Source organism: Aedes albopictus, chromosome 1 (assembly GCF_035046485.1).
Source record: "Aedes albopictus strain Foshan chromosome 1, AalbF5, whole genome shotgun sequence".
Taxonomy (NCBI): Eukaryota; Metazoa; Arthropoda; class Insecta; order Diptera; family Culicidae; genus Aedes; species Aedes albopictus.
Window position 1 is genome coordinate 31197656 of NC_085136.1, and position 26922 is coordinate 31224577.

Here is a 26922-nt window from a genome sequence, read left to right on the forward strand (position 1 = left end):
GCCACAGTATTGGCGACCAATTTTGAAGAGAAGCGTAATTTTCTAAGCTTGAAAGATGAATGACAAAGAAAAAGATTCTTTCAGCTGCATTGACAATTAGTGGCAATAAAGTGGCATCGAAATGGCCACAATGGCCACTGAACTGAATTTGTGCCAACTTTTCTACACTTATAAACTGATTGGCAATGGAGACCAATGTTATTGGCTGGATTGTTCACTTTTTTTCTTTTTTGCCTTTCTCGAACACCAAGGTGTACCGAAAGTCTATATGTTCACTCCAAAAACTAAATTTTGATAGAGCCCCCGTACCAATCGACTCAGCTCGACGAGTTGAGATGATGTCTGTGTATGTATGTATGTGTGTATGTGTATAAAAAAAGGTCAGCTAACTTATAGATAGTAAATATCAACCGATTTTAATGACCGGTGGTTCATTCGACGCGGAATGTGGTCCCATTGTTTCCTATTGAAAATGGTTCGGATCGGTCAAGCCGTTCCGGAGTTATGGTCATATAGATGTTCCGGACCGGTACCCCTGGCTGGAAGGGGTCAGTTTCATGTCTGACAACCCATACATGCGGCACATCAAACAGCGGCATTTTCGATAACTTGATGAACGGTTATCAAGAAAATAGTCTCAGTTCATATCTGAACTGGTAGTGTTCCGGAATCCGTTTTCGGGTGTCCCGCCGGAAGTGGCCAAACATAAAAGTGAACCAATCCCATGCATGCGACACATCAAAGCGCGGTTTTTTGATAACCTAATGAAGGGTTAGCAAGAAAATAGCCGCAGACTATATCTGAACCCGTAGTGCTTTGGAACCCGTTCCGGGTGTCCCGCCGGAAGTGGCCAAATATAAAAGTTAACCAATCCCATACATGCGACACATCAAAGCGCGGCTTTTTTGATAACCTGATGAATGGCTAACAAGAAAATAGTCTCAGATTATATCTGAACCGGTAGTGTTCCGGAACCGGTTCCGGGTGTCCCGCCGGAAGTGGCCAAATATGAAAGTGAACCAATCCCATACAAGCGACACCTCAAATCCAGGCTTTTTAGACAATATGATGAACAGTTGGCAAGAAAATAGTCTCAGATCATACCAGTGTGTTACGGAACCGATTTCGGGCATCCCGCCGAAATGGTCAAATGTAAAAGAGAACCAATACATGTAACATATCATATGATTTACTTGGTAATCTGATGAACGGCTAGCAAGAAAATAGTCTCAGACCATATTCGGGACAACAGGTCGTGTCCGGAAACCGATTTCGAATGTTCCATCGTAAGTGGTCAAATATAGAAAAGAACCAAACCATAGCAGCGTTTTTATATTCTAATGTGATTGTCTAAGCCCACATCTGAGACTGTTCATAGTTTTGCGGTGTTACACTGGAAGTGGTTAAATATGGATGTGAACCAAAATCATGCATGTCGCACATGAAATCGCGGCTTTTCAATAACTTGCCGAATGATTAGCAAGAAAATAGCCTCAGATCACATCAGAAACTACCGGTAGTGATCCGAAACTGGTTCCGGGTGTCTCCGGGTGTCTCGTTTTTTGTGAATTATAACAAACAGGCCACTTAGAAATGAGCTTAGGGCTGGATTGGCAATTAAGTGGCCAAGAAATGGCATAGTGATGGCAACTAAAATTTTGAACAGAAACTTCGCCAATTGTTTGCTCTTGAAAGCTGAAAAGCAAATAATATTACTTTTGGCTGCATTGGCAATAAAGTAGCAATGAAATGGCACCAGCAGAGTGGTCATAACTGTGGACAGAAGCTTTGTGAACTTTGTACACTAAGAAACGAACGGTACAAAGTGCTGAGAGGATAGCTAAACTAAAAGACTACCGAGGGGGTAGCTGTATCAAAGTAAATCCCCTGAGAGGATAAGCCCAAACTGTTGTTGATAAAAGGTAAACATAATCCTAGGCAGTTTATAATGGAAGAGGTTCTGTGTGATTGAAACATTAGAGATTTTGATCTATTTCGTTCACTTTTACGTAATGAGCGTGGAAAGGTCATTTCGAAGAGATATTTTGAAAATATTGAAAGATAGTAACAATGGGATCCGTATTGAAGATTTCTTTAGAAAATCTACCAACAATTTCTTCAGAAATTCTATGAAAAATCTATTTAATTTTTTTTATTTGGAAATTTGTCCGAGTAATCGGCCAAAAATTCCCTCAAAAGCATCTTGCACGATTTACTTCTAAAACTCCTCCCTTTTTTCCAAAAAAAAATATCCAAGAATTTGAGCAGAAATTCTTCCAAGGATTCTTTAACAAAATCGTTCAAAAATTCTTTCAGAAATTTCTTTAGAAATTTCTCCAGAAATTCCTTCAATAATGATTGATGTTGATGCCTTCGGAAACTATTCCATAGTTTTCCAGAAAATGTTTCAAAAATTCCTTCAAGTATTTGTACTGCGGTTACTTTGGAAATTCTTGCAAGAATTTCACCAGAAATTCCCACAGCAACTTCCAATTTCTCCAGAAATTACACTAGGGATTCCTCCAAAAGTTTCAAACAGAGTTGTGTAAGAAAGTTGTGTATGAGTTTCTGCAGAAATTCCTCCAGGGATTTTATATAGAAAATCCTGAGATTTACCCTATTATTTTCGTGACTTCTCTAGATTTTCTTTCCGAAAGATCATTTGAAAATTCCTTCAAGCAAATTGCTTGTTTAAAAATTGCTCCATGATTTTTTTTGTTTTGAAAATCAGAATTACTGTCAATTCTTTCTGTTTTTTTTTTGCATCAACTTTCTCAAAAATACTCCATGGATTTTTTTTTAGAAAACGATTCACGGATACATTGAGAATTAGAACTTCTTCAAAATTTTCTCAGAAACTTTCTAAAGAATTTTCTCCAAGGATTGCTCTAGAAATTCTACAAGATATTATTAAGGAAATTCCTAAGATTTCTTCACATTTATTTGGATAGACATTTCTTTTCCAGAAATCGATCCAAGGATTTCTTGAGAAAGTCTTAGAAAATTTTCCAAGCATTCCTTAAGAAGTTTTTTTACTGATTCTTTCAGAGATTTTTATAAGTTTTCTTATGGGAAGGTTGGAAGATAGTCTTGCAGAAATTCACATAGAGATTTCATCAGAATTTCCACCAGGTATTCTTTGATGTATTTTCTCTGATATTCCTCCAGGATTTCCTCCAAGCATACCTCTAGAAATTTCTCTATGGATTCCAGGAATTCAATGTTTTGGTTTTCAATTGGTAGATTCCTTCAGGATTTCCTTCCAAACATATCTTAAGACGTTTTGCAAGGTATTCCACCAGGAGTTTCCAGGTGTTTCTTCAGATATTCCTTCTGGAATTTCTTCAGAAAATCCATCTATGAATTCTTGAAATGTTCCTGTTTTTTATTTGTTTTTGGCGAATCCTGACTGGATTCTCTGGAGAATTCTAACTAAATATTGTGGAGAATCCTGACTGGATCCTGTACAGAATCCTGACTGGATACTGTGGAGAAACCTGACTGAATTCTGTGGAGAATCCTGTATGGATTATGTGTAGAATCTTGACTGGTTTTTGTGGAGAATCCTGACTGGATACTGTGGAGAATCTTAACTGCATTTTGTGGAAAAACCTGACTGAATTCTGTGTAGAATCCTGAATGGAATCTGTGGAGAATCTAGACTGAATTCTGTGGAGAACCCTAACTGCATTCTGTAGAGAATCCTGACTGAATTCTGTGTAGAATCCTTACTGAAATCTGTGGAGAATCCCGACTGGAATCTGTGGAGAATTTAGACTGAATTCTGTGGAGAATCCTGAATGGATTATGTGTAGATTCCTGACGGGTTTCTGTGGAGAATCCTGACTGGATACTGTGGAGTGTCCTGACTGGATTCTATGGAGAATCCTAACTGCATTCTGTAGAGAAACCTGACTGTGGAGAATCCAGACTGAATTCTGTGGAGAATCCAGACTGAATTTTGTAGAGAATTCTGACTGAATTCTGTGTAGAATTCTGACTGAAATCTGTGGAGAATCCCGACTGCAATCTGTGGAGAACCCATACTGAATTCTGTGGAGAATCCTAACTCTATTCTGTGGAGAAACCTGACTGAATTCTGTGTAGAATCCTGACTGGATACTGTGAAAAATGCTGACTGAATTCTGCGGAGAATCCTGACTGGAATCTGTGGAGAATCTAGACTGGATTCCGTGGAAAATCCTGTATGGATTAGTGTAGAATCCTGACGAGTTTCTGTGGAGAATCCTGACGAGTTTCTGTGGAGAATCCTGACTGGATACTGTGGAGTATCCTGACGGGATTCTATGGAGAATCCTCACTGCATTCTGTAGAGAAACCTGACTGAATTCTGTGTAGAATCCTGACTGGATTATGTGGAGAATCTAGACTGAATTCTGTGAAGAATCCCAACTGCATTCTGTGGAGAATCCCGACTGAATTCTGTGTAGAATCCTGACGGGTTTCTGTGGAGAATCCCGACTGGAATCTGTGGAGAATCCAGACTGAATTCTGTGGAGAATTCTGACTGGCTACTGTGAACAATGCTGACTGGATTCTGTGGAGAATCCTGGCTGGATTCTGTGGAGAATCTAGACTGAATTCTGTGGAGAATCCTGCATGGATTATGTGTAGAATCCTAGCGGGTTTCTCTGGAGAATCCTGACTGGATACTGTGGATAATCCTAACTGCATTCTGTGGAGAAACCTGTCTGGAATCTGTGGAGAATCTAGACTGAATTCTGTGGAGAATCCTAATTGCAATCTGTGGAGAAACCTGAATGAATTCTGTATAGAATCCTTACTGAAATCTGTGGAGAATCCCGACTGAAATCTGTGGAAATTCCAGACTGAATTCTGTGGAGAATCCTACCTGGATTCTGTGATCAATGCTGACTGGATTCTGTAGAGAATCCTGACCGGAATCTGTAGAGAATCTGGACTAAATTCTGTGAAGAATCCTGAATGGATTATGTGTAGAATCCTGACGGGTTTCTGTGAAGAATCCTGACTGAAATCTGTGGAGAATCCCGTCTGGAATTTGTGGAGAATCCAGACTGAATTCTGTGGAGAATCTAGACTGAATTCTGTAGAGAATCCTGACTGGATTCTGTGAACAATGCTGACTGGATTCTGTGGAGAATCCTGACTTGATATTGTGGAGAATTCTTACTATATTCGTTGAGGAATTCTGACTTAATTCTATGGAGAAACCTGACTCGATGCTGTGGAATCCTGGTGAATCCTGTGAAGAATCTTGAATTGGTTCTGTGAAGAATCGTGATAGGAATTTAGTGGAGAAACCAGACTGGCTTCTGTGGAGCATCTTGATGTATTTTCTCCGAAATTCCTCCAGGATTTCCTCCTAGCATACCTCTTTAAATTTATTTATGGATTTCAGGAATTCATGAAAAAAATGTTTAGGATTTTTATTAGGGTTTATCTCCGGGATTTTTTTGCAAACATATCTCAAGACGTTTTGTTGGGTATTTCATCAGCAGATTCCGGGTGTTTCTTTCAGTATTCCTTCTGGAACTTCTTAGGAAAATCCATCTATGGATTCTTAAAATATGCCTGTTTTTTCAAAAAATTTTTCGGGAATTCATTTAGAATTTTCTTCAGATTTTATTTCAAATATTTTTTTATATTTTTTCAACGATACTTTCGGAAATATCTTAAGAGATTTCTTCAATATGCCTAACAAATGAAAAAATAAAAATAAAATAAAAATACACTAGTTAACAGAAATAATTGAAAATTGAAGTTAGAATTGAGAAGGAACTGAAAATAGTACTGAAAAATCGAAGAACTGTATTAAAGAGTGTAGGAATTTGAATATGAAGCTGTTTCTAAAATTTCAAAGAACTGAAGCTAGAGAATTTCTGATGAAATGCGAAAACGTCAAAAGTTATGTCGCTCAATAAGGTCAATCCAAAGCACTGTTCAACTCTCCGCCACCATTAGACAACGATTGGCACTTTTTTTTTTTATAAATAACCATTAATCATAAAATATGAAAAAGAAAATTCCACCTAGAAATGTGTGGGCAATTAGCACCTTTCTGTTATTCTCTCTTACACACACCAGTGACTCTGACTCTGCCAGTAGCTGCTTAGACTAGCATAAATACCATACAACTGGATGCTGATGCTGGTGATAGATCAGCGAACCACCAGCAGCATTTGGTAGTGGGAGTCGAAGAGACAGCTAGCCAGTTCACTGTCTATAAATCACACCTCGATTCGATAAATCAAAATCCTTGGGACACCGCATTGCGGTCCGAGAAAGCGGTGTTCATACTCACAGTCTATGCATAATTTATGTGCGAATTGAGAAGAAAATAAGAAAAGTCACGATTCGCCGAAAATGTTGAATCAAGTCGAGTGTAATTTTACAGAATGGCATATGTTGTGTTTTCGCTGATCTGATAAGTTTTTTTTTTATTTTTAATTTTTATTCTGATTTGTTTTTGTAAGACTTCAGTACTTTACATATTGGTGTAAAATCAAATTTACAAACAAAAACATTTGTTTTTTTTTACAAAATTAAAAAAGGCATATTTAAACCTTTTTTTTGAAAATTTTAAATAATTACCATTATTTTTTTATTTTATTTATTTTTTGACAATGTTCATTTTTCTCATTAAATTACTGTTATCGGATACGCCGTTATAAAAAGTTATTCTCTAAACTGTCGTAGCCCTGCGGCTAAGTTCGTCGTATACGCCGTGTGATTGGAGGTAATTGCAATTTAGCAAAAAAAAGCGAAATTCACCGACCATTGATGAGCTGAAGTCTTTGTTTTGTCTGTTTTCAGCCAGCTTCATTCGTTCGTATAGATATGGTAATTTCTTTATTATCATTTTCATTGTTCTTTTCCGTTGGTGCACCAGCCTTCTCTGGTGGATGAATCTCGTCGTGGGTCAAGAAGCGGGCTAGCACAGTAGAGTGTGGTTATGTAAAAAGAGGATGGATTTTATGAGGTCAACTCATTGCGTGCGTATTTCACGGGATGATGCGATGCGAATGGCGCTTTTAACGCTGTTCTAGGAAATCCTGTTTGTTTCTATGGGGTATGAGTTTGAACTGGACTGAATTTACCAATTTTTTGGAGAATCCTGACGGGAATCTGTGGAGAATCCTGACTGGATTCTGTGAAGAATCCTGACTGGATTCTGTGGAGAATCCAGAATGGATGCTGTGGAGAATCCTGACTGGATACTGTGGAGAATCCTGACTGGATTCTGTGGAGAATCCTGACCGGATTCTGTGGAGAATCCTGGCTGGATTCTGTGGAGAATCCTGACCAGATTCTGTGAAGAATCCTGACCGGATTCTGTGAAGAATCCTGACCGGATTCTGTGAAGAATCCTGACCGGATTCTGTGAAGAATCCTGACCGGATTCTGTGAAGAATCCTGACCGGATTCTGTAGAGAATTCTGACCAGATTCTGTGGAGAATCCTGACCGGTTTCCATGAAGAATCCTGACAGGATTCTGTGAAGAATCCTGACCGGATTCTGTGGAGAATCCTGACTGGATTCTGTGGAGAATCCTGACCGGATTCTGTGGAGAATCCTGACTGGATTCTGTGGAGAATCCTGGCTGGATTCTGTGAAGAATCCTGATTGGATTCTGTGAAGAATCCTGATTGGATTCTGTGGAGAATCCTGACAAGATTCTGTGGAGAATCCTGACTGGATTCTGTGGAGAATCCTGACTGGATTCTGTGGAGAATCCTGACTGGATTCTGTGGAGAATCTTGACTGGATTCTGTGGAGAATCCTGACTGGATTCTGTGGAGAATCCTGACTGAATTCGGTGGAAAATCCTGACTGGATTCTGTGGAGAATCCTGACTGGATTCTGAGGAGAATCCTGACTGGATTCTGTGGAGAATCCTGACTGGATTCTGTGGAGAATCCTGACTGAATTTCGTGGAGAATCCTGACTGGATTCTGCGATGAATCCTGACTGGAATCTGTGGAGAATCCTGACGGGATTCTGTGGAGAATCCTGCCTGGATTCTGTGGACAATCCTGACTGGATTCTGTGGAAAATCCTGACTGGATTCTGTGGAGAATCCTGACTGGATTATGTGGACAGTCCTGACTAGATTCTGTGGAGAATCTTGACTGGATTCTGTGGAGAATCCTGACTGGATTCTGTGGAGAATCCTGACTGGATTCTGTGGAGAATCCTGACTGGATTCTGTGGAGAATCCTGACTGGATTCTGTGTAGAATCTTGACTGGATTCTGTGGAGAATCTTGACTGGATTCTGTGGAGAATCCTGACTGGATTCTGTGGAGAATCCTGACTGGATTCTGTGGAGAATCCTGACTGGATTCTGTGGAGAACCCTGACTGGATTCTGTGGAGAATCCTGACTGGATTCTGTGGAGAATCCTGACTGGATTCTGTGGAGAATCCTGACTGGATTCTGTGGAGAATCCTGACTGGATTCTGTGGAGAATTCTGACTGGATTCTGTGGAGAATCCTGACAAGATTATGTGGAGAATCCTGACTGGATTCTGTGGAGAATCCTCTCTGGATTCTGTGGAGAATTCCGTCTGCATTCTGTGGAGAATTCCGTCTGGATTCTGCGGAGAATCCCGTATGGATTCTGTGGAGAATCCCGTCTGGATTCTGTGGAGAATCCTCTCCGGATTCTGTGGAGAATCCTGACTGGATTATGTGGAGAATCCTGACTGGATTATGTGGAGAATCCTGACTGGATTCTGTGGAGAATCCTGACTGGATTCTGTGGAGAATCCTGACTGGATTGTGTGGAGAATCCTGACTGGATTCTGTGGAGAATCCTGACTGGATTCTGTGGAGAATCCTGACAAGATTATGTGGAGAATCCTGACTGGATTCTGTGGAGAATCCTCTCTGGATTCTGTGGAGAATTCCGTCTGCATTCTGTGGAGAATTCCGTCTGGATTCTGCGGAGAATCCCGTATGGATTCTGTGGAGAATCCCGTCTGGATTCTGTGGAGAATCCTCTCCGGATTCTGTGGAGAATCCTGACTGGATTATGTGGAGAATCCTGACTGGATTATGTGGAGAATCCTGACTGGATTCTGTGGAGAATCCTGACTGGATTGTGTGGAGAATCCTGACTGGATTGTGTGGAGAATCCTGACTGGATTCTGTGGAGAATCCTGACTGGATTCTGTGGAGAATCCTGACTGGATTCTGTGGAGAATCCTGACTGGATTCTGTGGAGAATCCTGACTGGATTCTGTGGAGAATCCTGACTAGATTCTGTGGAGAATCCTGACTGGATTCTGTGGAGAATCCGGACTGGATTCTATGGAGAATTTGGACTGGATTCTTTGAAGAATATTGACAGGATTCTGTGAAGAATCCTGACTGTATTCTGTGGAGAATCCTGACTGGCTTCTGTGGAGAATCCTGAAAGGATTCTGTGGAGAATCCTGAATAGATTCTGTGGAGAATCCTTAATGGATTCTGTGGAGAATCTTGACTGGATTCTGTGGAGAATCCTGACTGGATTCTGTAGAAATCCTGACTGGATTCTGTGGAGAATCCTGACTGGATTCTGTGGAGAATCCTGACTGGATTCTGTGGAGAATCCTGAATGGATTCTGTGGAGAATCTTCACTGGATTCTGTGGAGAATCCTGACTGGATTCTGTGGAGAATCCTGACGGGATTCTGTGGAGAATCCTGACGGGATTCTGTGGAGAATCCTGACGGGATTCTGTGGAGAATCCTGACGGGATTCTGTGGAGAATCCTGACGGGATTATGTGGAGATTCCTGACGGGATTCTGTGGAGATTCCTGACGAGATTCTGTTGAGAATCCTGACGGGATTCTGTGGAGAATCCTGACGGGATTCTGTGGAGAATCCTGACGGGATTCTGTGGAGAATCCTGACGGGATTCTGTGGAGAATCCTGACGGGATTATGTGGAGATTCCTGACGAGATTCTGTTGAGAATCCTGACGGGATTCTGTGGAGAATCCTGACGGGATTCTGTGGAGAATCCTGACGGGATTCTGTGGAGAATCCTGACGGGATTCTGTGGAGAATCCTGACGGGATTCTGTGGAGAATCCTGACGGGATTCTGTGGAGAATCCTGACGGGATTCTGTGGAGAATCCTGACGGGATTCTGTGGAGAATCCTGACGGGATTCTGTGGAGAATCCTGACGGGATTCTGTAGAGAATCCTGACGGGATTCTGTGGAGAATCCTGACGGGATTCTGTGGAGAATCCTGACGGGATTCTGTGGAGAATCCTGACGGGATTCTGTGGAGAATCCTGACGGGATTCTGTGGAGAATCCTGACGGGATTCTGTGGAGAATCCTGACGGGATTCTGTGGAGAATCCTGACGGGATTCTGTGGAGAATCCTGACGGGATTCTGTGGAGAATCCTGACGGGATTCTGTGGAGAATCCTGACGGGATTCTGTGGAGAATCCTGACGGGATTCTGTGGAGAATCCTGACGGGATTCTGTGGAGAATCCTGACGGGATTATGTGGAGATTCCTGACGGGATTCTGTGGAGATTCCTGACGAGATTCTGTTGAGAATCCTGACGGGATTCTGTGGAGAATCCTGACGGGATTCTGTGGAGAATCCTGACGGGATTCTGTGGAGAATCCTGACGGGATTCTGTGGAGAATCCTGACGGGATTCTGTGGAGAATCCTGACGGGATTCTGTGGAGAATCCTGACGGGATTCTGTGGAGAATCCTGACGGGATTCTGTGGAGAATCCTGACGGGATTCTGTGGAGAATCCTGACGGGATTCTGTGGAGAATCCTGACGGGATTCTGTGGAGAATCCTGACGGGATTCTGTGGAGAATCCTAACGGGATTCTGTGGAGAATCCTGACGGGATTCTGTGGAGAATCCTGACGGGATTCTGTGGAGATTCCTGACGGGTTTCTGTGGAGAATCCTGACTAGATTCTGTGGAGAATCCTGACTGGATTCTGTGGAGAATCCTGACTGCATTCAGGTATGTACATATGTACCTCTCGGGGTAACTGGAACACTGAATCTGAGTTTCGTAATTTCTCACATCAAACCAGCTCAGTTTTCTTCAGCTATAACTGCCATGAATCCCGGCTTACTACACATCCAAATCAAATTACGTTTCGACCACTCCTCCGCCTCGCAATTTAGGTTTTGTCCATCATCTCATAACCAACAAACCCAGCTTTAGCCGACCACTTTTCATCCCTTATTAGCTTTAGTCCGGATCCTATTTAAACATCATAAATATGCACCACTCAATTATGCAACAACGATCGCCACTAGCCGCTTGAACGACCTGAACGATCTCGTCCGATGATACCGATTAAATCACGTCCGGCCAACAACTTCACGAAGTTGGGGCGTATCCATCTCTCGACGCGATCGAGCTTTCTTGTTCGCTTTGACTGGCGTGATAAATTACATCAACCCTATATGGGGTTTTGCTGCGAGCGAGTGGTCGAACGATCTCCATCCGATCACCCCAAACGATCAGATCAAATTAAAATGTTAATCAGCGCCTATAAATCATAACTTTTCGACCCCGGGTGCATCCATCCGTGCGGAGCACACATAACCTCTCCTTCCATCGCATCGCATCGATCGCTACGCTTTACAATGTAAACCAATCCAACTTTAATTGGATAGACCATCATCGAAATTTCCGCTCCTGAAAAATGTTACGAGATCGCAATAAAAGCCGTTTCATCGATCTCGCCTACTTCGTCCAGCAGGTACACTAATCCGTGCTTTCTCTCCTTCTTCCTTTCTTTCAGATCTTCAATCCCTCCAACCCGACAGCGACAGGCGTGAATCTCCCAGGCAACGCAGCCGTTCCGACTGGCCTACTGAGCGGACCGCGGATTGTCGTTCTTCATCGGCACAATGGCGACTTTGGTTTCACGCTGCGGCACTTTATCGTCTATCCACCGCCGGAAGCAACTTCGGTTTGTATCTACCTTAATCGTTCAAAAACCTAGATTAACGGAACCTCTTCTTCGTTTTTAGGACCCCAATACCGATCGCCTAGCGGCCGCAGCCGGGATGCCCAACTTTGCCCAACCGATGGATACGGTGTTCGTGAAAAAGGTGCACCCGAACTCGCCGGCTTTCCTGGCCGGTCTGCAGGAAGGGGACCGGCTGCTGGAGGTTAATGGGCTGTCGGTGGCTCGGCTACCCTATGCCCAGGTGGTCGCCACCATTCAGCAGACGCCGAAGACGTTGACGCTGCAGGTGGTGCCGAAAAATTACGATCTGCTGCAGACGGTGAGTGTGCGTGGGAGGTTGTGGTCCCGAAATCTATTAAATTGCCCCGAAAGTTCTCAGAACTTTATCATAAAAGTCCTACAGACTTTGTTTTGAAAATTCCAAGTGTCCCGGACTCCTCAAAATCCCCCGGACTTTGTCCTAAAATTCCCCCGAACTTCGTCTTGAAAATCCCTCGGACTTTGTCCTCAAAGTCCCCGGAACTTCGTCCTGGAAGTCCCTCGGATTTTGTCCAGAAAGTCCTCCGGACTTTGTCCAGAAAGCCCTCCGGACTTTGTCCAGAAAGCCCTCCGGACTTTGTCCAGAAAGTCCTCCGGACTTTGTCCAGGAAGTCCTCCGGACTTTGTCCTGAAAGTCCTCCGGACTTTGTCCTGAAAGTCCTTTGGACTATGTCCTGAAAGTCCTTCGGACTTTATCCTGAAAGTCCTTCGGACTTTATCCTGAAAGTCCTCCGGACTTTGTCCTGAACATCCTCCAGACTTTGTACTGAAAATCCCCAGGACTTTGCCTGAAAGTCTCCCGGACTTTGTCTTAAAATACCCCAGAATTTTGCCCTGAAAGACCCCAGGACTTTGTCCTGAAAGTCCCCAGGACTTTGTCCTGAAAGTCCCCAGGACTTTGTCCTGAAAGTCCCCAGGACTTTGTCCTGAAAGTTCCCAGAACTATGTGCACAAAGTCCCCAGGACTTTGTCCTGAAAGTCCCCAGGAATTTGTCCTGAAAGTTCCCAGAACTATGTGCACAAAGTCCCCAGGATTTTGTTCTGGAAGTGTCAGGATTTTTTCCTGAAAGTCTTTCGGACTTTGTCCGAAAGTCTCCAGGACTATGTTTACAAAGTCCTCAGGACATTGTCCTGAAAGTTCCCAGGATTTGGTCCTGAAAGTCCTCCGGATGTTTTGCTCCAAGTCTTCCAGGTTTTTTTTTTTCTGAAAAATCCCAAGTGTTTGCCCTGAAAGTCCTTCGAACTTTGTCCTGGAAACCCTCCAGACTTTGTCCTCACAGTCTCCATGGTTTTGCCCTGAAAGTCCCCAGGACTTTGTCGTGAAAGTCCCAATGGTTTTTGCTCTGAAAGTCTCCAGGATTTTGTCCTGAAAGTTCCCAGAACTATATCCTCACAGTCCTCTTGTCTTGAAAGTCCTCAGGACTTTGTTCTGAAAATCCCCAGGAATTTGTCTGAAAAGTCCCCAGGATTTTGTGCTGAAAGTCCCCAAGAGTTTCTCCTGAAAGTCCCAGAACTATGTGCACAAAGCCCACAGGATTTTATTTAAAGTCTCAGGATGTTTTCCTGAAAGTCTTCCGGACTTTGTCCTGAAAATCTCCAGGACTATGTTCACAAAGTCCTCAGGACTTTGTCCTAAAAGTTCCCAGGATTTTGTCCTGAAAGTCCTCCCAATTTTTTTTTCTGAAACTTCCCAAAGTTTTGCCTTGAAAGTCCTGTGTCCACCGAACTTTGTCCTGGAAACCCTCCTGACATTGTCCTGAAAGTCTCCATGGCTTTGTCCGGAAAGTCCTCAGGACTTAGTTGTGAAAGTCCCTAGGATTTTGACCTAAAAGTCTCCAGGATTTTGTCCTGAACGTCACCAGGACTTTCTACTGAAAGTCCACAAGATTTTGTCTTGAAAGTTCCTATGACTATATCCTCAAAGTCCCCTTTGCCTTGAAAGTCCCCAGGATTTTGTGCCGAAAGTCCCCAAGAGTTTCTCCTGAAAGTCCCCAGGGTTTTCTCCTGAAAGTTCCCAGGATTTTGTCCTGAAAGTTCCCAGAACTATGTGCACAAAGTCCAGGATATTGTTCTGAAAGACTCAGGATTTTTTCCTGAAAGTCTTCAGGACTTAGTCTCCAGGACTATGTTTACAAAGTCCTCAGGACTTTGTTCTGGAAGGTCCCAGGATTTTGTCTTGAAAGTCCTCCGAATTTTTTTTTCTGTTTTTTTTCTGAAAATTCCCAAGGACTTTGTCCTGACAGTCTTCATGGGTTTGTCGTAAAAGTCCTCAGGATTTTGTCCTGAAAGTCTCCAGGATTTTGTCCTAAAAGTCCCCAGGACTATATCCTCAAAGTCCCCATGTCTTGAAAGTCCCCAGGACTTTGTATTGAAGGTCCCCCTGGATTTTGTCCTGGAAGTCCCCAGGACTATGTCCTTAAAGACCTCAAAACTTTGTTCTGAAAGTCCCAAGGACTTTTTTCCAATAGTCCCCAGGAAATTCTGTCTGGAATCTGTGGAGAATCTTGTCCGGATTCCAGTTTGGATTCTGTGAAGAATTCTGTCTGGATTCTGTGGAGAATCTGGTCCGGATTATGTGGAGAATCCTGTACTGGTTCTGAGAAACATCCTGCCAGGAATTTGTAAACATTCCTGTCCAGAATCCATAAAGAGTCCTGTTCGGATTCTGAGAAGAATCTTGTCCGGATTCTGTAGAGAATCCTCTCCGGATTCTGTGGAGAATCCTTACTGGATTCTGTGGAGAATCCTCTCCGGTTTCTGTGGAGAATCCTCTCCGGATTCTGTGGAGAATCCTCTCCGGATTCTGTGGAGAATCCTCTCCGGATTCTGTGGAGAATCCTCTCCGGATTCTGTGGAGAATCCTCTCCGGATTCTGTGGAGAATCCTCTCCGGATTCTGTGGAGAATTCTCTCCGGATTCTGTGGGGAATCCTTTCCGGATTCTGTGGAGAATCCCCTCCGTATTCTGTGGAGAATCCTCTCCGGATTCTGTGGGGAATCCTCTCCGGATTCTGTGGAGAATCCTCCCCTGATTCTGTGGAGAATCTTTTCCAGATTCTGTGGTAAATCCTGTCCGGATTCTGTGGAGAATCCTGTCCGGATTCTGCGGAGAATCCTGTCCGGATTCTGTGGAGAATCCTGTCCGGAATCTGTAGAGAATCCTTTCCGGATTCTGTGGAGAATCCTGTCCGGATTCTGTGGAGAATCCTGTCCGGATCCTGTGGAGAATCCTGTCCGGATTCTGTGTAGAAATCTCCGGATTCTGTGGAGAATGCTATCCGGATTCTGTGGAGAATCCGGTCCGGATTCTGTGGAGAATCCGGTCCGGATTCTGTGGAAAATCCTGCCCGGATTCTGTGGAGAATCCTGTCCGCATTCTGTGGAAAATCCTCTCCGGATTCTATGGAGAATTCTGTCCGGATTCTGTGGAAAATTCGGTCCGGATTCTGTGGAGAATCCGGTCCGGATTCTGTGAAAAATCCTGTCCGGATTCTTTGGAGAATCTTGTCAGGATTCGGTGGAGAATCCTGTCTGGATCTTGTAGAGAATCCTGTCCGGATTCTTATCTTGTCTAAATTTTATGTCTTGATTCTGTGAAGAATCTTGTCCAGGATCTGTGGAGACTACCGTCCCGATACTGTTTTCAATCCTGTCCGGATTCTGTGGAGAATCCTCTCCGGATTCTGTGGAGAATCCTCTCCGGATTCTGTGGAGAATCCTCTCCGGATTCTGTGGAGAATCCTCTCCGGATTCTGTGGAGAATCCTCTCCGGGTTCTGTGGAGAATCCTCTCCGGATTCTGTGGAGAATCCTCTCCGGATTCTGTGGAGAATCCTCTTTGGATTCTGTGGAGAATCCTCTCCGGATTCTGTGGAGAATCCTCTCCGGGTTCTGTGGAGAATCCTCTCCGGGTTCTGTGGAGAATCCTCTCCGGATTCTGTGGAGAATCCTCTCCGGATTCTGTGGAGAATCCTCTCCGGATTCTGTGGAGAATCCTCTCCGGATTCTGTGGAGAATCCTCTCCGGATTCTGTGGAGAATCCTCTCCGGATTCTGTGGAGAATCCTCTCCGGATTCTGTGGAGAGTCTTCTCCGGAATCTGTGGAGAATTTTCTCCGGATTCTGTGGAGAATCCTCTCCGGATTCTGTGGAGAATCCTCTCCGGATTCTGTGGAGAATCCTCTCCGGATTCTGTGGAGAATCCTCTCCGGATTCTGTGGAGAATCTTATCTGGGTTATGTGAAGAATCCTCTCCGCATTCTCTCTGAATTGAACCATTCACCCTTCTCAATCTCTCTTTGCTATCTTCCAATTACAGTACTTCAGCGAAACGGCCTACAACCCGGAAACGAACCAACGACCCCAACCGCAGCAGCTGTTCATTCCAAAGGCGTCCTCGACGCCCAACTCGCGGTCCAGCATCGCAAGCGGAGGAGGCAGCGGTGGCCCCGGTGTCCCCAACGTCGGCGTGAAGCGAGCACTAACGGACCAGGAGAAGCAGGAATCACTCTACAGCACGCTGCAGGAGATTGTCGAGAATGCCGCCGCCAACAAAGCGATCTACGCCGAGGTCCCGAAGATCCGGTCGCCTCCGATGGCGGCCGAAGCGCCCCAGCAAGTTCCGCAGCAACCTGCGCGTTCTGCCGCCGCCAAGCCGCTGGTGTTCGACTTCGATCCCGTCAAGCAGCAGCACTTCCTGGCGCAGCAGCAGCAGCAGCAGAAGTTCCTGCAACACAGTAAGGACAGCGATTCCATAAGTTCGTACGATTCGGTAAAATCCGCCGCCACCCTTTCGGCCAACGATGTCCAACTGATGGGTGGCGGCGACAGTGCAATAATGTCCCGGCTGCGGAAGAGCTTCGAACAGAAGGAGGAATTCCTGAGGCGACCGGCACCGGCCCCAAGTTCAGTGCCCGTGCCTTCTCAATCCGGCGTCGTGGCTGCTCCGTTCGACGTCCAGCAGCGGGAGTTCTACGGTCGGCCCAATCGGTTACAGAAATCCGTGTGGCCACCGCCTCCTGTACAGCAGCAGCAACCTCCCCCCTCCATAACTACCATGCCTGTGATAACCTCCAATAACGACCACCACCACCTTCAAGATTCCTTAGCCACCAAACCATCGAAAATGTCCTCCGGGACGCAAACGGCGGTGCCCTCGAAGCCGGTTCCGACGGCCACCGGCACCAATTTGGCGACGGTCCGCGAGCAACATTCGTCCCACCTATCGGCCATCCGGGAGCAGTTCTTCAGCGGAATCAACGGCCTAGCCTTCGCGGACGGACCTCCCAAGTCCGCTCCTCCTTCGCTGGCCCTTCAGCGGGAACAACAGCAGCAGCTGAGCGGATCGCAATCGGCCCTTCCGCTGTCGCCGCACAGTATGCACGTCGTATCGGAAAAAGCCAAACTGTTCGAGCTGGGACGGCCCCTCTCTCCGGATGGCGTCGATCGCGCCGAGCTGTATAAGAGCGAACTGAGCCGGATCAACACCAAACAGGTGGTGGCCAACGTGGCCGTCCGGCGGAAAGAGTTCGAACTGAAGGCGGAGAGCACCGGCTGGCGACGGTCGACAGGTGAGTTTTGTATATACATATTCGAACACGGTCTCTGACTTGACTCTGGACTACGACTTGGTCACTGACTCAGACACTGATTCCGACTCTGACTCTGGACTCTGATCATGTTTTGATTTTTTCTCAAAATCGTAGCCTGTCACTGTTTGTAGTTCCGTCTTTGGCTCTGATTTTATTTGGACTCGGTCTCTGACTTTGTTACGGATTCTAAAACTCTGTATTAGGAATATGACTTGTTTTTTAACTTCTGTGGAGAATTCTGACTGGATTTTGTGAAGAATCCTGACTCGATTCTGTGGAGAATCCTGACTCGATTCTGCGGAAGATCTTGACTGGGTTCTGTGGAGAATTCTGACTAGATCCTGTAGAGAATCTTAAATGGATTTTGTGGCGAATCCTAATTGGATTCGGCGGAGAATCCTGACTGAATTATGTGGAGAATCCTGACTAGATTCTGTGGAGAATCCTGACTGGATTCTGTGGAGAATCCCGACTCGATTCTGTGGAGAATCCTGACTGCATTCTGTGGAAAATTCTGACTGGATTCTGTGGAGAATCCTGACTGAATTCTGTGAAAATCCGGACTGGATTCTGTGAAAAATCCGGACTGGATTCTGTGGAGAATTCTGTCTGGATTCTGTAGAGAATTCTGACTGGGTTCTATGGAAAATCTTGTCTGGGTTCTGTGGAGAATTCTGACAAGATTCTGTAGAGAAACTTAAATGGATTTTGTGGCGAATCCTGACTGGATTCTGTGGAGAATCCTGACTGGATTCTGTGGAGAATCTTGACTGGATTCTGTGGAGAATCCTGACTGCATTCTGTGGAGAATCCTGACTGCATTCTGTAGAGAATCCTGTCCGGATTCTGTGGAGAATCCTGTCCGGATTCTGTGGAGAATCCTGTCCGGATTCTGTGGAGAATCCTGTCCGGGTTCTGTGGAGAATCCTGTCCGGGTTCTGTGGAGAATCCTGTCCGGATTCTGTGGAGAATCCTGTCCGGATTCTGTGGAGAATCCTGTCCGGATTCTGTGGAGAATCCTGTCCGGATTCTGTGGAGAATCCTGTCCGGATTCTATGGAGAATCCTGTCCGGATTCTGTGGAGAATCCTGTCCGGATTCTGTGGAGAATCCTGTTCGGATTCTGTAGAGAATCCTGTCCGGATGCTGTGGAGAATCCTGTCCGGATGCTGTGGAGAATCCTGTTCGGATTCTGTGAAGAATCCTGTTCGGATTCTGTGAAGAATCCTGTTCGGATTCTGTGGAGAATCCTGTTAGGATTCTGTGAAGAATCCTGTCCGGATACTGTGAAGAATCCTGTCCGGATTCTGTGGAGAATCCTGTCCGGATTCTGTGGAGAATCCTGTCCGGGTTCTGTGGAGAATTCTGTCCGGATTCTGTGGAGAATCCATTCCGGATTTTGTGGAGAATCCATTCCGGATTTTGTGGAGAATCCATTCCGGATTTTGTGGAGAATCCATTCCGGATTCTGTGGAGAATCCACTCTGGATTCTGTGAGAATCCTGACTGGATTTTGTGGAGAATCCTGACTGCATTCTGTAGAGAATCCTGTACGGATTCTGTAAAGAATCCTGTCCTGATTCTGTGGAGAATCCTATTCGGATGTTGTGGAGAATCCTGTTCGGATTCTGTGGAGAATCCTGTTCGGATTCTGTGGAGAATCCTGTTCGGATTCTGTGGAGAATCCTGTTCGGATTCTGTGGAGAATCCTGTTCGGATTCTGTGGAGAATCCTGTTCGGATTCTGTGGAGAATCCCGTTCGGATTCTGTGGAGAATCCTGTTCGGATTCTGTGGAGAATCCTGTTCGGATTCTGTGGAAAATCCTGTTCGGATTCTGTGGAGAATCCTGTTCGGATGCTGTGGAGAATCCTGTCCGGATGCTGTGGAGAATCCTGTCCGGATGCTGTGGAGAATCCTGTTCGGATTCTGTGGAGAATCCTGTTCGGATTCTGTGGAGAATCCTGTTCGGATTCTGTGGAGAATCCTGTTCGGATTCTGTGGAGAATCCTGTTCGGATTCTGTGGAGAATCCTGTTCGGATTCTGTGGAGAATCCTGTTCGGATTCTGTGGAGAATCCTGTTCGGATTCTGTGGAGAATCCTGTTCGGATTCTGTGGAGAATCCTGTTCGGATGCTGTGGAGAATCCTGTTCGGATTCTGTGGAGAATCCTGTTCGGATTCTGTGGAGAATCCTGTTCGGATTCTGTGGAGAATCCTGTTCGGATTCTGTGGAGAATCCTGTTCGGATTCTGTGGAGAATCCTGTCCGGATGCTGTGGAGAATCCTGTCCGGATGCTGTGGAGAATCCTGTCCGGATGCTGTGGAGAATCCTGTCCGGATGCTGTGGAGAATCCTGTTCGGATTCTGTGGAGAATCCTGTTCGGATTCTGTGGAGAATCCTGTTCGGATTCTGTGGAGAATCCTGTTCGGATTCTGTGGAGAATCCTGTTCGGATTCTGTGGAGAATCCTGTTCGGATTCTGTGGAGAATCCTGTTCGGATTCTGTGGAGAATCCTGTTCGGATTCTGTGGAGAATCCTGTTCGGATTCTGTGGAGAATCCTGTTCGGATTCTGTGGAGAATCCTGTTCGGATTCTGTGGAGAATCCTGTTCGGATTCTGTGGAGAATCCTGTTCGGATTCTGTGGAGAATCCTGTTCGGATTCTGTGGAGAATCCTGTTCGGATTCTGTGGAGAATCCTGTTCGGATTCTGTGGAGAATCCTGTTCGGATTCTGTGGAGAATCCTGTTCGGATTCTGTGGAGAATCCTGTTCGGATTCTGTGGAGAATCCTGTTCGGATTCTGTGGAGAATCCTGTCCGGATGCTGTGGAGAATCCTGTCCGGATGCTGTGGAGAATCCTGTTCGGATTCTGTGGAGAATCCTGTTCGGATTCTGTGGAGAATCCTGTTCGGATTCTGTGGAGAATCCTGTTCGGATTCTGTGGAGAATCCTGTCCGGATGCTGTGGAGAATCCTGTTCGGATTCTGTGGAGAATCCTGTCCGGATTCTGTGGAAAATCCTGTCCGAATTCTGTGGAGAATCCTGTCTGGATTCTGTGGAGAATCCTGTCCGGAATCTGTGGAGAAACCTGTCTGAATTCTGTGGAGCATCCTGTCCAGATTCTGTGGAGAATCCTGTCCGGATTCTGTGGAGAATCCTGTCCGGATTCTGTGAAGACTTCTGTCCGGATTCTGTGGAGAATCCTGTCCGGATTCTGTGGAGAATCTTGTTCGAATTCTGTGGATAATCTTGTCCAAATTCTGTGGAGAATCCTGTCCGGATTCTGTAGAGAATCCTGTCTGGATTCTGTAGAGAATCCTGTCCGGATTCTGTAGAGTCCTATCCGGATTCTGTGGAGAATCCTGTCCGGATTCTGTGGAGAATCCTGTCCGGATTCTGTGGAGAATCCTGTCCGGATTCTGTGGAGAATCCTCTCCGGATTCTGTGGAAAATCCTGTCCGGATTCTGTGGAGAATCCTGTCCGGATTCTGTGGAGAATCCTGTCCGGATTCTGTGGAGAATCCTGTCCGGATTCTGTGGAGAATCCTGTCCGGATTCTGTGGAGAATCCTGTCCGGATTCTGTGGAGAATCCTGTCCGGATTCTGTGGAGAATCCTGTCCGGATTCTGTGGAGAATCCTGTCCGGATTCTGTGGAGAATCCTGTCCGGATTCTGTGGAGAATCCTGTCCGGATTCTGAGGAGAATCCTGTCCGGATTCTGTGGAGAATCCTGTCCGGATTCTGTGGAGAATCCTGTCCGGATTCTGTGGAGAATCCTGTCCGGATTCTGTGGAGAATCCTGTCCGGATTCTGTGGAGAATCCTGTCCGGATTCTGTGGAGAATCCTGTCCGGATTCTGTGGAGAATCCTGTCCGGATTCTGTGGAGAATCCTGTCCGGATTCTGTGGAGAATCCTGTCCGGATTCTGTGGAGAATCCTGTCCGGATTCTGAGGAGAATCCTGTCCGGATTCTGTGGAGAATCCTGTCCGGATTCTGTGGAGAATCCTGTCCGGATTCTGTGGAGAATCCTGTCCGGATTCTGTGGAGAATCCTGTCCGGATTCTGTGGAGAATCCTGTCCGGATTCTGGGAGAATCCTGTCCGGATTCTGTGGAGAATCCTGTCCGGATTCTGTGGAGAATCCTCTCCGGATTCTGTGGAGAATCCTGTCCGGATTCTGTGGAGAATCCTGTCCGGATTCTGTGGAGAATCCTGTCCGGATTCTGTGGAGAATCCTGTCCGGATTCTGTGGAGAATCCTGTCCGGATTCTGTGGAGAATCTTGTCCGGATTCTGTGGAGAATCCTGTCCGGATTCTGTGGAGAATCCTGTCCGGATTCTGTGGAGAATCCTGTCCGGATTCTGTGGAGAATCCTGTCCGGATTCTGTGGAGAATCCTGTCCGGATTCTGTGGAAAATCCTGTCCGGATTCTGTGGAGAATCCATTCCGGATTCTGTGGAGAATCCTGTCCGGATTCTGTGGAGAATCCTGTCCGGATTCTGTGGAGAATCCCGTCCGGATTCTGTGGAGAGTCTTGTTCGGATTCTGTGGATAATCTTGCCTAAATTCTGTGGAGAATCCTGTCCGGATTCTGTAGAGATTCCTGTCCGGATTCTGTGGATATTCCTGTCCGGATTCTGTGGAGAATCGTGTCCGAATTCTGTGGAGAATCCTGTCCGGATTCTGTGGAGAATCCTGTCCGGATTCTGTGGAGAATCCTGTCCGGATTCTGTGGAGAATCCTGTCCGGATTCTGTGGAGAATCCTGTTCGAAATCTGTGGAGAATTCTGTTCGGATTCTGTGGAAACCTTTTCCGCATTATCGTGACTGGATTCTGTGGAGAGTTCTGTCCTGCAAAAAATCCTATTTGGAATTATTGGAAAATCCTGTCCGGATTGTGTGGAGAATCATTACAAGATTTTGTTGAGAATCTTGACTTGAATCTGTGGCGAATCCTGGCCGGATTCTGAGGAGAATCTTGTCCGGATTCTGTAGAGAATCCTGTCCGGATTCTGTAGAGAATCTATGTATCTGCTCTAGCTCTGCTCTAGCTCTGCTCTATCTCTGCTCTAGCTCTGGTCTAGCTCTGCTCTAGCTCTGCTCTAGCTCTGCTCTAGCTCTGCTCTAGCTCTGCTCTAGCTCTGCTCTATCTCTGCTCTATCTCTGCTCTTGCTCTGCTCTTACTCTGCTCTTGCTCTGCTCTTGCTCTGCTCTTGCTCTGCTCTTGCTCTGCTCTTGCTCTGCTCTTGCTGTGCTCTTGCTCTGCTCTTGCTCTGCTCTTGCTCTGCTCTTGCTCTGCTCTTGCTCTGCTCTTGCTCTGCTCTTGCTCTGCTCTTGCTCTGCTCTTGCTCTGCTCTTGCTCTGCTCTTGCTCTGCTCTTGCTCTGCTCTTGCTCTGCTCTTGCTCTGCTCTTGCTCTGCTCTTGCTCTGCTCTTGCTCTGCTCTTGCTCTGCTCTTGCTCTGCTCTTGCTCTGCTCTTGCTCTGCTCTTGCTCTGCTCTTGCTCTGCTCTTGCTCTGCTCTTGCTCTGCTCTTGCTCTGCTCTTGCTCTGCTCTTGCTCTGCTCTTGCTCTGCTCTTGCTCTGCTCTTGCTCTGACAAAATTCTGTGAAGAATTCTGGATTCTGTGGAGGATCGCGACTGGATTCTGTTGAGAATCCTTTGCTCTGCTCCTGCTCTACTCTTGCTCTGCTCTTCCTCTTGCTCTGCTCTGAATCAACAAGTATTTCCCCAATTTTTTAGCTGCTCTTTAATTCATACTGATTATTTGATTCTTCGATTCGGGCTTGGACTCTGATTTTGAAATTGTCTGTGCATTAAAACGCGGGTTCTGTCTCTGACTTCGATACTACCGCTTGTTCTCTGATTTTGATACTGAATTAGACTACAGCATGGGCTTTTATTGTGAATTGATTCAGGCTCAAACTCTAACCCCGTCTCTGAATATTATCACATCTTTAACTCTGATTCTGTTTGGATTCCGTATCTGTCTCTGAATTGGGATTTTGGATTCTATAGCTCTATATTTGATTATGACTCGTTCTCTAACTCATTCTGACTGACTTCGACTTTATTTCGGACTCGTACTTGGACTCAGATTCTGAATCTGTCTCTGACATCGACGCGTACTCTGTCTCTGACTTCGATCTCAATTCTGAACGATTTCCTCTGAATTCCAGAAGAAAAACCTCGCTCGGTTAGCTCGGATTCCGACTCCCGTCGGACACCGATCCGGGTGCGATCCCTCTCTGTCGAATCAACCCACACCAAGGATCTCTCCACGGCGGCTGCTGCGGCAGCGGCAGCGACCACAAGTGGCAGCAGTGACGATCAGCAGCTCACCATCACCAAGGATCCGGCATCTGGACCAAGTCCGGGAGTTTGTACCCTACTCCGACAGCGACCGGTTCGCGAGAACTCCTACCGCAATGCAGTCCGTAACTCGACAGGTATGTACCCCTCCCAGTTCCTCCTTGCCTATACACATGGTATCTTCCGTCACCCTTCCACACACAAACACACGGCACCACTCCTTCTCTTTCCGGTTTCCGTTCATCCCGCACCGTGCACCCCCTCTCACCCTCACCCATCGTATTGTGTTCTGATCTCTTTATCTCCCCGTTCTGTCCTCGGCACACCTCATCACACGGGTCTAAAACAGCATTTTGGTTACAAGGACCGGCCACATCCGGAGCATTCGTACCGCCACCATCAGCACTACTGGTCAGTCCCCCGTCCTCGGCACCTCCCATCCAATCCCACGCCTCGTTCCCCTTCTCCCCATCCTCCCTGCAACCCCCGTCCCTGACGCCGATTCCTCCCGCTCGTACCTACGCGGCCGCGCACCACCGGCTGCATCCGCTCTCCGAGGAGCAGTTCAAGCTGCGCATGCTCCACCGCAACCAGACCATCGTCGAGGTTCACAGCCAACCACCAGCGGCGGCACAGCTGCAGACGGATGACTCCGGTGCCATCAGCACCAGCAGTTCCGACGAGGGTGGCGGAGGAATGGTGGTGGTTGGACGAGTAGCGGCCGCCGGTGGTGCCGGTGCCGACAGCGACGTGGACATGAAGCCGATTTCCTTCGCGAAGATCCAGACCGCAGTGAAGTCACCTCCGCCCACTTCCTCCGGTGCTCCTTCCGCGGCGGTGGCAACACCGACGACGACAGCGGCTGTTCGACCAACTACGTTGAATTTGTGTTCAGGTTATGTTCTGTTCTGTTTTTGTTTCTTGTTTCTTGTTTTTTCTGCATTTTGGTTGAGTTTTGTTTCTTTTCTTTACCTTACTTACAACAGTTTTCCGGGTCTAACCTGTGTGATGTTCAACTAACAAGTATTTACGTTTTTTAAGATGTTTTCTTGCATAAAACCATATTAAAACCAAAAATAATGCAACTCGGTTAAAACTTACAAAATGATTTAGGATAAAATTTGTACAGATCTAGGAATTCAACGATGTCTTTCAAGCCAATCAGGTTTTATCGAGATGTATGAGGGTTTTTTGATAGCATGGTAATTTCCTACAGGTTTTATTGTAGCTTTTGTTACATAAAAATGCTGATGGCTTGTTTTTTTGAAGCCAGTTTGGCTCCTAAGTAATGGCACTTTATCCTTTCACAGCCGATTTAGCAAAAAAAGGATATATCACACCCTTTTGTCAAGCGCAAGAAACCTTCGAAATTTTAAACCATGAACTAATGTTTTGCAATTACCTTAAGTCTTTGAGGCTGTGTGGAAGGGAGTTTGGTTTTAAGATAATCCCTAGTAACATTATTCATTCAAGTATATTCGAGGAGGTTATAATCACTATTCAAAGTCCAAAATAAAACCATCGTGGTTTTATAACGGTTCTTAAGACTTCTTGAAAGCAAACGGATTATCAAATTGTTGCTTACCATCCTTACCATATTACCCTGGCACTTAATATTTCTACCGACAGTTATATGAACAGTCGACAGTTTTATTCTCTATTCGAAGAGCCAGATGCTCCAGATCAGCACAGTCAAAAATCGTTTAGGCTTTAGAATAGTTCTTGAAACCTTCTCAAAACTTCTCCAAACTATTACGTCATTGAAATGTGATTTGGGTTGATAGATTTTGGTACCTTATTCTTCGAAAAGCAGTCGGCGTCATGAGTAAGTTTAATATGATGTATTTTAGCTTTTCTTTAGTGGAAGAAGCTTTAGATGACTGAAGCATTGAATATACTCATATGAAATATGATTGTTTTCCATGCTTGCGCCGAATTAGCTCTGTTAGAGTTGTTTCGTTTCTTAACCAGTGAGGCTCTTCACTTGAACAGTTCGGCTTCTCGAGAGCATTTAAACTGTATTAGGTTTTATTACAGCTTGTGTTAAGTATAAAACGCCTCTCGACATGGCGTTTAATACATTGTTTTTAAGTAACGAGTCATTTTTTTGCCGGAGCCTGTTGGCTCCTAATTAATGTGTCTTCGTTTTTCCATATACTAAAATAAAAGTAGGAATAATAGAAGTATAAGCTTTATCTGACCGATCAGCTTTAATAGTGTCTTCAGTCAAGTGCAAAAAGACTTAAGCGTTAGATGCCAAAGCCAAATATGCTCTATCGGAACCTGTTTGATTCCTATGAGGCATTACTGAAACAGAATCCTGTTGGATGCTAAAACGGCATGCTGACGAATTCTAAAAAAAATCTGGGTGGATTTTAAAACAGAAGCCTGATGGGTTCTGTAACAGAGTCCTGGTGAACTCTGAAACAGATTCCCAGTAAATTATCAGAATCCCAGTGGATTCTCAGGTAGAATCCCAGTGGATTCTGAAGCAGAATCCCAGTGGATTCTGAAGCAGAATTCCAGTGGATTCTGAGGCAGAATCCCTGTGAATTCTGAGGCAGAATCTTTGTGGATTCTGAAGCAGAATACCAGTGGATTCTGAGGCAAAATACCCGTGCATTCTGAGGCGGACTCCCAGTGGATTCTGAAGCAAAATACCAGTGGATTCTGAAGCGAAATCCCAGTGGATTCTGAGGCAAAATCCCAGTGGATTCTGAAGCAGAATCCCAGTGGATTCTGAAGCAAAATCCCAGTGGATTCTGAAGCAGAATCGCTGTGGATTCTGAAGCAGAATCGCTGTGGATTCTGAAGCAGAATCTCAGTGGATTCTAAAGCAGAATCCCAGTGAATTCTGAAGCAGAATCCCCGTGAATTCTGAGACAGAATTCCTCTGGATTCTGAGGCAGAATTCCTTTGAATTTTAAGACAGAATCTTAATGGATTCTGAGACAGAATCCCTGTGGATTTTGAGACAGAATCCCTGTGGATTCTGAGACAGAATCCCTGTGGATTCTGAGACAGAAT

At 45.5% G+C, this 26922-nt stretch overlaps 1 protein-coding gene across 5 annotated transcripts in view; it reads left to right on the top strand.

Annotated features, from left to right (window-relative positions):
- The window catches only part of LOC109428467 (uncharacterized), a 569383-nt gene that overhangs the window by 404562 nt on the left and 137899 nt on the right, over positions 1-26922 (top strand). For 4 of the 5 annotated variants that reach the window (XM_062844305.1, XM_062844310.1, XM_062844307.1 and 1 more), the window contains 5 exons: positions 11788-11958; positions 12020-12277; positions 16313-17564; positions 23763-24032; positions 24245-24790. In XM_062844305.1, the coding sequence (XP_062700289.1) occupies positions 11788-11958; positions 12020-12277; positions 16313-17564; positions 23763-24032; positions 24245-24790 (2497 nt within the window). The remainder of the gene's footprint in view (positions 1-11787; positions 11959-12019; positions 12278-16312; positions 17565-23762; positions 24033-24244; positions 24791-26922) is intronic. The other variant, XM_062844309.1, reaches the window with a different exon arrangement.